Below are 10929 nucleotides of genomic sequence, written 5' to 3' on the forward strand. Positions count from 1 at the left end.
GCGTCTCCACGGGTTCTGTAATGGAGCCTGAGAGGCCCGTGTTTCTGGCCATGCCACTGTCCAGTCCTGTCTGCTGTGTGGAGTGATGACAGCATATGCCAGTGTACAGAGAGGAGACGGGGGAGGTGTGTGTGTGGTGGGGGGAGGGGGTTGGTTTAGATGATTAGATCACATAATCATCTTAGCATCGGGGTATGAGAGTGCAGCACATGGTGATGAATTAACACCCGGCTGCCATTAAATGCTGTGATTCAGAGCATTTATTTGGCTCTTTACTCTCACCGGCGACGGGAGAGTGGACCCATGGAAGGTGCAAACAGACACCCACTCTGAATCCAGCCACGCGTAATATTCACAATCAGCAGAACTGCAAACATAACCAATAGACAGTGGCTGTTTCACCAGACCGGCCCTCACACTGAGCCTCTCTCATCACAGACGCCATATTACCGCCGTCCAAATCAGAGATTAGAGAGAAGATGCAATGCAAGCCCTATGGCTTGTATAAAATGCTAATCGCACATAAATTATCCTCAATGTCCTGTTATATGCTAATGAAATCCCACTGAAGCTCCCTAGCTGCCTGCAGTGCCACACAGGCCCCTGAGCTGAGTAGCGTACACTGTCATAGTGTCTCACTGTCCTCCACAGACGTCCATGGAGATGATCTAGGACGTCCATGGAGATGATATAGGACGTCCATGGAGATGATATAGGACGTCTATGGAGATGATGTAGGACGTCTATGGAGATGATCTAGGACGTCTATGAAGATGATGTAGGACGTCTATGGAGATGATCTAGCACGTCTATGAAGATGATCTAGGACGTCTATGAAGATGATCTAGGACGTCTATGAAGATGATCTAGGACGTCTATGAAGATGATCTAGGACGTCTATGAAGATGATCTAGGACGTCTATGGAGATGATCTAGTACATCTATGAAGATGATCTAGGACGTCTATGGAGATGATGTAGGACGTCTATGGAGATGATCTAGCACGTCTATGAAGATGATCTAGGACGTCTATGAAGATGATCTAGCACGTCTATGAAGATGATCTAGGACGTCTATGAAGATGATCTAGGACGTCTATGGAGATGATCTAGTACGTCTAAGAAGATGATCTAGGACGTCTATGGAGATGATCTAGGACGTCTATGAAGATCTAGTACGTCTAAGAAGATGATCTAGGACGTCTATGAAGATGATCTAGGACGTCTATGAAGATGATCTAGGACGTCTATGAAGATGATCTAGGACATCTATGGAGATGATCTAGGACGTCTATGGAGATGATATAGCTGAGCACTGAGGAGCAGGACTGTATGAGGACGTCCCTCCTCAGCCGCCTGGTTGTCCTTGGCGTCGGAGGAGAGATCACCGTGGCAACAGGAGACGGATGCTACCGTGTCGTTCCGGTGGCTGGGTGGGCTGCACTAGCTGAGGCTGACGCCTGAGGACCTGGCTCTAATCAATGCCTTCGCCTGCGTGTAAGAATCCTGTGAGAGAGAGGTAGGGCAACCTTCGCAATCATTACTCCTCTCTCTGGTAATTACTGAACAATTAGACTAGGGGCGACAGGTTGAGGAAGTGTGTGTGTGTGTGTGTGCGTGCGTGCGTGTGCAAGCGTGTATGCGTGTGTGTAAGAGAGTTTGTGTGTGTGTGTGTACTGTAACAGTGCTGTGTTGATGGAAAAGGGAAGGGGGGAAGGTGAGGTCACCCTGAGATCAAGAGGTCAAAACCAGGGTGAGTCAGGGTCTTTGTGCATCTTACCTCATGGACAAACATTAATTTCTTGTACCAAGCAAAACACCTTACCCTTAGATTGACCTTATTCTCTCAGTTCAGAGCCTTGAACAGTGTGGTTAAGGCTATGAATGCTTATAGCCTATTTACCAAATGCAAAAGACGACCAGGCGAGACTTCACAGGCACTAGGACCCAGCAGAGACTGTGGGTTTGCTCCCAGAGTCTCTCTGCCTCCTGCTTCATCTCTGCAGTCACCGTGTGTGTGTGCAAGAGAGAAGGAGTGAGTGAGCTTACAGTATATGAGTGTGTGTGTGTGTGTGTGTGTCCACGCGTTTTCATCAGAGAAAGAGTGGGGACACCATTCGCTCCTTCTCATTACTCCCCTCCCTCTCTCCCTCTCTCTCTCTCTCTCTCTCTCTCTCTCTCTCACACATCTCTAAATCTCTCGTTGTCACAGCTACGGAGGAGGGGAGGAGGAGAGAGAAGGATGGGAAGAGGAGAAGACTGACGGAGGGAGGGGAGTGCCTCAGTCAGAAGCGTCTGGCCGGCTGCTATACGTCCACCATGGAGCCCAGCGCTGGGGGCTAAGGGCTGAGAGCTAGCCACACTCCAACACCAGCGGAGCTCACAAGACCATCAGCATCCACAGCTTGAACCAGGTACATTGTTCTCTCTCTCTCCCCTGTCTCTCTCTCTTTCTCTCTCTCTCTGTTTCTCTTCTTGTCTTCATAATATGTGAGGTACAGTACATAGTACATGGTTACATGTACTGTAATGCGATGCTATATATTACTATACATGTGATAGAGGGCATGGGTTTTGCTTTGCATACTGTATGAGCGTGTGTGTGTGTGTGTGTGTGTGTGGGTGTGTGAGTGTGTGTGTCTGTCTGTGTGTGTGTGTGTTTGTTTGTCTGTGTGTGTGTGTGTGTGTGTGTGCATGTGTGTGTGTGCGAGTGTACTATACTGTATGTGTGTGTGTGTGTGTGTCAATTTATGTGAGAACAGAGGTGAAGAAGGGAAAGTGAGTAAGAATATAGGACAGACTGTGACATAAGTGTGTATTCAACACACACCTCCATTCAACACACACCTTCATTCAACACACACCTTCATTCAACACATAGTTCATTCAACACACACAAATGGTTTGAAATAAGGCCAATAGGTTAGACAGCTGGGGGTCAGGGCTGGGGGGGGGGGCTAGGGGGGTATTAGACAGCTGGGGGTCAGGGCTGGGGGGGGGGGGGCTAGGGGGGTATTAGACAGCTGGGAGTCAGGGCTGGGGGGGGGGCTAGGGGGGTATTAGACAGCTGGGAGTCAGGGCTGGGGGGGGGGGGCTAGGGGGGTATTAGACAGCTGGGAGTCAGGGCTGGGGGGTGGCTAGGGGGGTATTAGACAGCTGGGAGTCAGGGCTGGGGGGGGCTAGGGGGGTATTAGACAGCTGAGGGTCAGGGCTGGGGGGGGGGGCTAGGGGGGTATTAGACAGCTGGGAGTCAGGGCTGGGGGGGGGGGCTAGGGGGGTATTAGACAGCTGGGGGCTAGGGGGGTATTAGACAGCTGGGGGTCAGGGCTGGGGGGGTATTAGACAGCTGGGGGTCAGGGCTGGGGGGGGGCTAGGGGGTATTAGACAGCTGGGGGGGGGCTAGGGGGGTATTAGACAGCTGGGGGTCAGGGCTGGGGGGGTATTAGACAGCTGGGGGTCAGGGCTGGGGGGGGGCTAGGGGGGTATTAGACAGCTGGGGGTCAGGGCTGGGGGGGGGGGCTAGGGGGGTATTAGACAGCTGGGGGTCAGGGCTGGGGGGGGGGGCTAGGGGGGGGGGCTAGGGGGGTATTAGACAGCTGGGGGTCAGGGCTGGGGGGGGCTAGGGGGGTATTAGACAGCTGGGGGTCAGGGCTGGGGGGGGGGCTAGGGGGGAATTAGACAGCTGGGGGGGGGCTAGGGTGGAATTAGACAGCTGGGAGCTAGGGGGGGGCTAGGGGGGTATTAGACAGCTGGGAGTCAGGGCTGGGAGGGGGGGCTAGGGGGGTATTAGACAGCTGGGGGTCAGGGCTGGGGGGGTGTTAGACAGCTGGGGGTCAGGGCTGGGGGGGGCTAGGGGGGTATTAGACAGCTGGGGTGGAGGGCTAGGGGGGTATTAGACAGCTGGGAGTCAGGGCTGGGGGGGGGGGCTAGGGGGGTATTAGACAGCTGGGAGTCAGGGCTGGGGGGGGGGCTAGAGGGGTATTAGACAGCTGGGAGTCAGGGCTGGGGGGGGGGCTAGGGGGGTATTAGACAGCTGGGAGTCAGGGCTGGGGGGGGGGCTAGGGGGGTATAAGACAGCTGGGAGTCAGGGCTGGGGGGGGGGCTAGGGGGGTATTAGACAGCTGGGAGTCAGGGCTGGGGGGTGGCTAGGGGGGTATTAGACAGCTGGGAGTCAGGGCTGGGGGGGGCTAGGGGGGTATTAGACAGCTGGGGGTCAGGGCTGGGGGGGGGGGCTAGGGGGGTATTAGACAGCTGGGAGTCAGGGCTGGGGGGGGGGCTAGGGGGGTATTAGACAGCTGGGAGTCAGGGCTGGGGGGGGGGGGGCTAGGGGGGTATTAGACAGCTGGGGGCTAGGGGGGTATTAGACAGCTGGGGGTCAGGGCTGGGGGGGTATTAGACAGCTGGGGGTCAGGGCTGGGGGGGGGCTAGGGGGTATTAGACAGCTGGGGGGGGGGCTAGGGGGGTATTAGACAGCTGGGGGTCAGGGCTGGGGGGGGGCTAGGGGGGAATTAGACAGCTGGGAGTCAGGGCTGGGGGGGGGCTAGGGGGGTATTAGACAGCTGGGGGTCAGGGCTGGGGAGGGGCTAGGGGGGAATTAGACAGCTGAGGGTCAGGGCTGGGGGGGGGGGGCTAGGGGGGTATTAGACAGCTGGGGGTCAGGGCTGGGGGGGGGCTAGGGGGGTATTAGACAGCTGGGGGTCAGGGCTGGGGGGGGGGCTAGGGGGGAATTAGACAGCTGGGGGGGGCTAGGGTGGAATTAGACAGCTGGGAGCTAGGGGGGGGCTAGGGGGGTATTAGACAGCTGGGAGTCAGGGCTGGGAGGGGGGCTAGGGGGTTATTAGACAGCTGGCGGTCAGGGCTGGGGGGGGGGCTAGGGGGGTATTAGACAGCTGGGAGTCAGGGCTGGGGGGGGGGCTAGGGGGGTATTAGACAGCTGGGGGTCAGGGCTGGGGGGGTGTTAGACAGCTGGGGGTTAGGGCTGGGGGGGGGCTAGGGGGGTATTAGACAGCTGGGGTGGAGGGCTAGGGGGGTATTAGACAGCTGGGAGTCAGGGCTGGGGGGGGGGCTAGGGGGGTATTAGACAGCTGGCGGTCAGGGCTGGGGGGGGGGCTAGGGGGGTATTAGACAGCTGGGAGTCAGGGCTGGGGGGGGGGCTAGGGGGGTATTAGACAGCTGGGAGTCAGGGCTGGGGGGGGGGCTAGGGGGGTATTAGACAGCTGGGAGTCAGGGCTGGGGGGGGGGCTAGGGGGGTATTAGACAGCTGGGAGTCAGGGCTGGGTGGGGGGGCTAGGGGGGTATTAGACAGCTGGGAGTCAGGGCTGGGGGGGGGGCTAGGGGGGTATTAGCAGGATGTCTGCCTATAAGCTGTGAGAAAGACCCTCTTGCTCTTTGTCTGTCTCTGTCAGTGAAGCGCTCCGAGGAGCCGGCTCTCCGCGGGGGGTCAGGTGAACGTTGGCCTGCATTCTGGGAGAGACGGGGATCTGTGCCCATCCCGTAGGTGAGTGCTGTTACAGCGATGCTACACACTGTATTCTGTATTTCCGTTTAAGGATGGGATTCATTTCCCCCTGATCAATGGCGAGCTCTGATTGGCTAGCCGTGGAAAATGTGTGAGAAAAGGTGCACAGTGGTTCTGAGATAAAAAATAAAAAAAAGGTCAATTCAGTCTGTGTACAGTATGTTTCTTTGTCACGGATTGACTTTATACCTTATATACATCAACATGTGATGCTGTAGAAATAGCATGCTGACATACTGTAGGGCATTAAGGTTCATTATTAATGAATAAAACATTTCTGAAGACATCTTAGAGGCGTGACGTGCTCTCACGCTAGCAGATGTCCTATGCCGCGGTATGATCTTTTCAGGGGGGAAGGTCTCTCTCTTTAGAGTGTCTCTTTGGAGCAGTGTCTCCAGTCATTTCAGAATGTTTGAGTAAGTATACTGAGTACATTAAACTGAATACATGCTTTCACCATGTAAGAAGAGCAATGTGAAATGTCACAGGCTTGTTCATTGTATTGAACAAGGAATCAGAGATAATAACAGAGAGAATCAGTGAAGGCTGGTTCTGGATTAAGTTATTGAAGAGATTATCTTCCTAGGGATGAGCAGCTGGTGGAGGATTTCATTAAATGCCACCCTAATGAATTCATCTTACTGATATACTGCTTACAAAAGGAACGCCCTGAAGAGCTAGGACTGGCTCACAGGCGGACCAATGACAACGTCGAGAACGGTGGGAAGGTTGTGTCATGCAGGTGTCCAGTATGCTTCATGTCCATGTCCTACGGTGAGGACGTCACCTACTCCATCCTGTTTTATATTTAATCTGGTCTCTCAAGGCATCGTCACCCGGGCAACAGACCACTCCTCCTCCGTCCCAGGTCACGCCCCCTGCTTCCCCCAGGCCAAGCCGGCAGGGCTGTGAAGGATGGGTGATGGGCCCATGAGCGACCCCGCCTTCCTGCCTCCTCCTCCTCGTCCTGCCCTCCGATGGAGCCACCGTGGAACTCCTCCTCCCCCCGTTCCGCACAGGCCAACCAGAGCTCGTCCCCCTGGCCGGCGGCACCCGAGGGTGTGGCCCCGCTGTCACAGTGGCTGGCGCTGCTCGCCATGCTGCTGATGGACCTGCTGGCTGTGGTGGCCAACCTGGCCGTCATGGCGGTTATTGCCAAGGCGCCGCAGCTGAGGAAGTTCGCCTTCGTGTTCCACCTGTGCCTGGTGGACCTGCTGGCCGCCCTGGTACTGATGCCGCTGGGCATGCTGTCAGGGCGCGCCGTCGTCTTCGGCGAGGCGCTGTGCCGGAGCTACCTCTTCCTGAGCGTGTGCCTGGTCGGCGCTGCCATCCTTTCCATCTCCGCCATCAACGTGGAGCGCTACTACTACATCGTCCACCCCATGCGCTACGAGGTGAAGATGACCGTGGGCGTGGTGGCCTCGGTGCTGGCGGGCATCTGGGTCAAAGCCCTGGCCATGTCCGCCCTGCCGCTGCTGGCCTGGGCGCTGCAGGGGGGCAGGACTCCCCTCCTGGAGGGCGGAGGTGGGGTGGTGGGGGGAAGCGGTGGCAGCGGCGGCGGGGGCGTCACCCCCTCGCACCCCTCCCCGGGCAACAGGCGCTGCTCGCTGCACTGGACTGGGGGGGGGTCCAACCGTGTGGCTTTCATGGTGCTCTTCGCCCTGGTCTACTTCCTGTGCCCGCTGCTGGTCATCCTAGTGGTGTACTGCAACATGTTCAAGGTGGCGCGTGTGGCGGCCATGCAGCACGGACCCCTGCCCACCTGGATGGACACCCCCCGGCGCCAGCGCTCCGCCTCCCTGAGCAGCCGCTCCACCATGGTCACCGGCTCGGGGACGGGCGCCGCCGGTACGCCACAGAGGCCGTCCGGGGGCGGCAAGGCGGTGGCGGTGCTGGCGGCCGTGGGCGGGCAGTTCCTGTGCTGCTGGCTGCCCTACTTCTCCTTCCACATGTACTCTGCCCTGGCCTCCAGCCCGCCGGCCACCCTGGCCCCGCTGGAGGAAGTGGTCACCTGGATCGGCTACTTCTGCTTCACCTCCAACCCCTTCTTCTACGGCTGCCTGAACCGGCAGATCCGCGAGGAGCTGGGCAAGCACCTGCCCTGCCTGTTCCGGAGGGCCCGGGCCGAGGAGGAGGACCGCCTGCCCAGCCGTGAGGGCTCCATCGAGGAGAACTTCCTGCAGTTCCTCCAGGGGACTGGGTGTAACCTGGAGCCTCCGGACTCCCTCAGCGCCTCCAGCCCCAAGGGGGAGGCGTGTCGGCCCCCAGCCCAGCCCCCCCAGCCCGTCCCTGTGGACTTCCGCATCCCGGGGCAGATCGCGGAAGAGACCACAGACTTCCTGGAACATCACCACATAAAAAACAACCATGTCATAACGGACAGCTAGTTTTCCATGAAATCATGAATCTGTCGTAAAAAAAAAAAAAGCCCTCTGATTTTAAAATAAGTGTTTTTGATCTTTACTTGAGCTGTCTACAGGCAGATGATTAATTGATTTGCCATAATTTGGTATTGTACTGTACCGTACTGTATTGTACTGTACTCTGTACTGAGCATTGCTCCTCTATCCCAGTTCAACACTTTTATTCCAGCTGAGGAATGTCCTACAAACAGGACCTGGTATCTATGTGTTACTGTATTACTGAAGAACCAAGCTTCAAACTCAACAAGCTGTAACTCAGTACAGTAACTTGACTGACTGGTCAAAGAATTTACAGTTTTAGATGATGGTATCAATGTTATTTAGCAAAGAGTTTTTACATAGATTTCTGTATGCATTTCTTAACATGTATTCCTTGACAATGCATCGATTGGTACCAAATGTTTTCAGAGAATGCCTGTCTGGGTTCGAGAGGGATGAAGCCCTGGCTATAGACCGTCAGCTAACTTTTATAATGTTATCTAAAGATATTTCTGGTCTTGCGAGTAAGTAAATCAATCATTTTTAGAATGGTTTTATAAATGAGTCTAGTTCAGAATGAATAACCTCAAAAAGGTCTGTGTTGTAATACAAGAGTCCATGCCTGAAGATTATACTCTGTCCTATGACAATGGTCTAGAGGTAGCCTTTTACAGAAAGGCAGTATACTGTATGTCTTCTTGATAGATGGAAGTTGTGCCTTTGAAAGAGCTACACCGTGTTATGACACTATTTGAGATGAAGAAACGAACTGTACAGTGATTCACTGTAAACATCAACTGTACAGTGATTTTCCCTCTAGTAAAAACTACTGTACTGGCCAACCACCTGGCGGTCACGGGTAATCCTCCGGGCAGAGACGCTCTAACTCAGCACGAGTGTTTTCCCCTAAGCAAGACAGGTTTATTGTGTCCACATTTAGGATGTAGGCAAGTTGTTTTCTTTTAACTCATCCTCAAGGGTTTCAGGATGTACGTACTGTAAGTACACAACACACAGGATCAATCATTACCAGTTGACCTGGGAAGAGGTTCAGTTTAGACAGAGGTCGTTTTGTTATTTCCACTGCACTTACAGTATTATAGGTTGATTTGTTTTGGTACAGTGTATAGACTGTGTTATATGTTTAGTATAAGTATACACCACTGGGTAAGAGCTCAACTATTTTAACTTATCATTGTTTTATCATCAATACTTATTCTTATACATAATAGTTATATTGGTTATAGTCTTATATTGATCATTTTACTGTAACAGAGGACATGTGCATCCCAGTGGTAGACTACAGTGATGTTCTCCTCGCTGCGCTGAGATGTGGAGACTGTTGTAGGCCGGGCTGCGTCCAGCCAGGTGAACATGCCTACATTAAACTCAGAGGTCATTAGAGTCTCCACCTCAGGCTCCCTACCTCACATGCAGAATGACTTCAGAATGTTGGTCAGCACACAATAATAGGTGTAGGTAAAAGATAAAGTGTGTTCCAACATGTCATTTCTCATATTTTTAACAATATCCCAAATAACTCTCTTCTTTTGGTGGGACAAGGACAGGTGAATCAAAATGGGCCTCTTGTGCCTTCCTCAAAAAGGCATGTGTCCACTCTTTGCAGGCTGTGGTTTCTCGAGTGGGAACACATTCTGTTGTGCTCTCCAGGAGAAACTGATGATTTGATAGGAGATATCAATCCCTGTGAAAGTGGTGGTGTGAACGTGGAAATGGTTTGTGCATAATTAAACTTATTTATATCCTTTAGGGTTTTTGGCTCATTCATTGATTGCTTCATCAGTCTGTCATCTTATATTCTGGTAAATTCTGGCACTTAATTCTTGTTTTAGTGTCTAAGCGCCTGACTCATGCACCTGCTGCAAGAAACGTTGATCTCTACCGTAGAAGAGAATTCTTCATGATTACTCTCTCTCAAACCTAGAAGAGAATTCTTCATGATCCCTCTCTCTCTCTCCTTTCTCTCTCTCTCTCTCTCTACCCTAGAAGAGAATTCTTCATGATCCCTCTCTCTCTCTCCTTTCTCTTTCTCTCTCTCTCTCTCTCTCTCTCTCTCAGTTTAGCCAAGTGTGATTGGTGCCCTGGTTGCTTTCATTGAAAATAGAGGGGGTAAGGTGCAGAATAGGGGGTAAGGTTCAAACACCCTGACCTTCAAGTGATATTTAAAACTTAAAAGCCAAAGTCAGTGAGCTGACCTTATGGTGAGAGAGAGAGAGAGAGAGAGAGAGAGAGAGAGAGAGAGAGAGAGAGAGAGAGAGATCGTCACAACAAATGGGTGTGATCTAGTCACATGTAATTTTGTAATTTTCTACTGACAGTAACTGTCTGAGGGGAGGTGTGGGGTGTGTCATATATACTAGGCTATGTGGACTGTACAGGTAAGGCCTGTTACTGTCTACATGACAATCATCACTGACTCACATCTGATAAGATCCTGCAGCAGTGTAATGAAACAAGTTACCTGGAATCCTCAAGCTGCCATCTTTTTTCCCTCAGAAACTCAGATGGAAGATCACTTTGTCACTAATGAGGAGTGTAACTTGCTGTCAACAAGAGCATGCATAGATGCTGGGCTAAACAGTGCAGCTGTGCTGGTAAACGTCTCTTCAGGCCTCACACCTCTGTCAATACGCCCTCAGCCCTGCCGTCCCCATGGCAACACACACCCGGTGACATTTCTCAGCAGTGTTTGTAGGTGGGAGGAGAGAAGATCTATGGGAAACCTGTTTCAACTCACTTTCTGACTGATATATCCCTTCTAAATTAGTACATTGTGTAGGCTGCTATAATACAGAGACCGTGTTAATCATGACAAATGTATTAGACAACCTGTCAGTCATTTGCAGTGTTATTGAGCAAATAGGCTAATGCTATATGCTGATGAAGTTCTCTGGTGCGAACTTCATTACCCGTCATGCTCAGTCATTTGGATCAATTTCCGCATAATTGTGCGTCACATGGTGATGCTGAAAGTAAACATTTTTGTTCA

At 53.0% G+C, this 10929-nt stretch overlaps 1 protein-coding gene across 1 annotated transcript; it reads left to right on the plus strand.

Moving 5' to 3' along the window:
• Positions 1–6494: 6494 nt before the first annotated feature.
• LOC311315393 (G-protein coupled receptor 61-like) lies at positions 6495–7904 on the plus strand (the record flags this gene model as incomplete). Its single annotated transcript, XM_084446063.1, has 1 exon — positions 6495–7904. The coding sequence occupies one exon, from the start codon at positions 6495–6497 to the stop codon at positions 7902–7904; it is 1410 nt and encodes a 469-aa protein (XP_084302189.1).
• Positions 7905–10929: the final 3025 nt, after the last annotated feature.

This window comes from Borostomias antarcticus (assembly GCF_949987555.1).
Source record: "Borostomias antarcticus genome assembly, chromosome: 11".
Lineage (NCBI taxonomy): Eukaryota > Metazoa > Chordata > Actinopteri > Stomiiformes > Stomiidae > Borostomias > Borostomias antarcticus.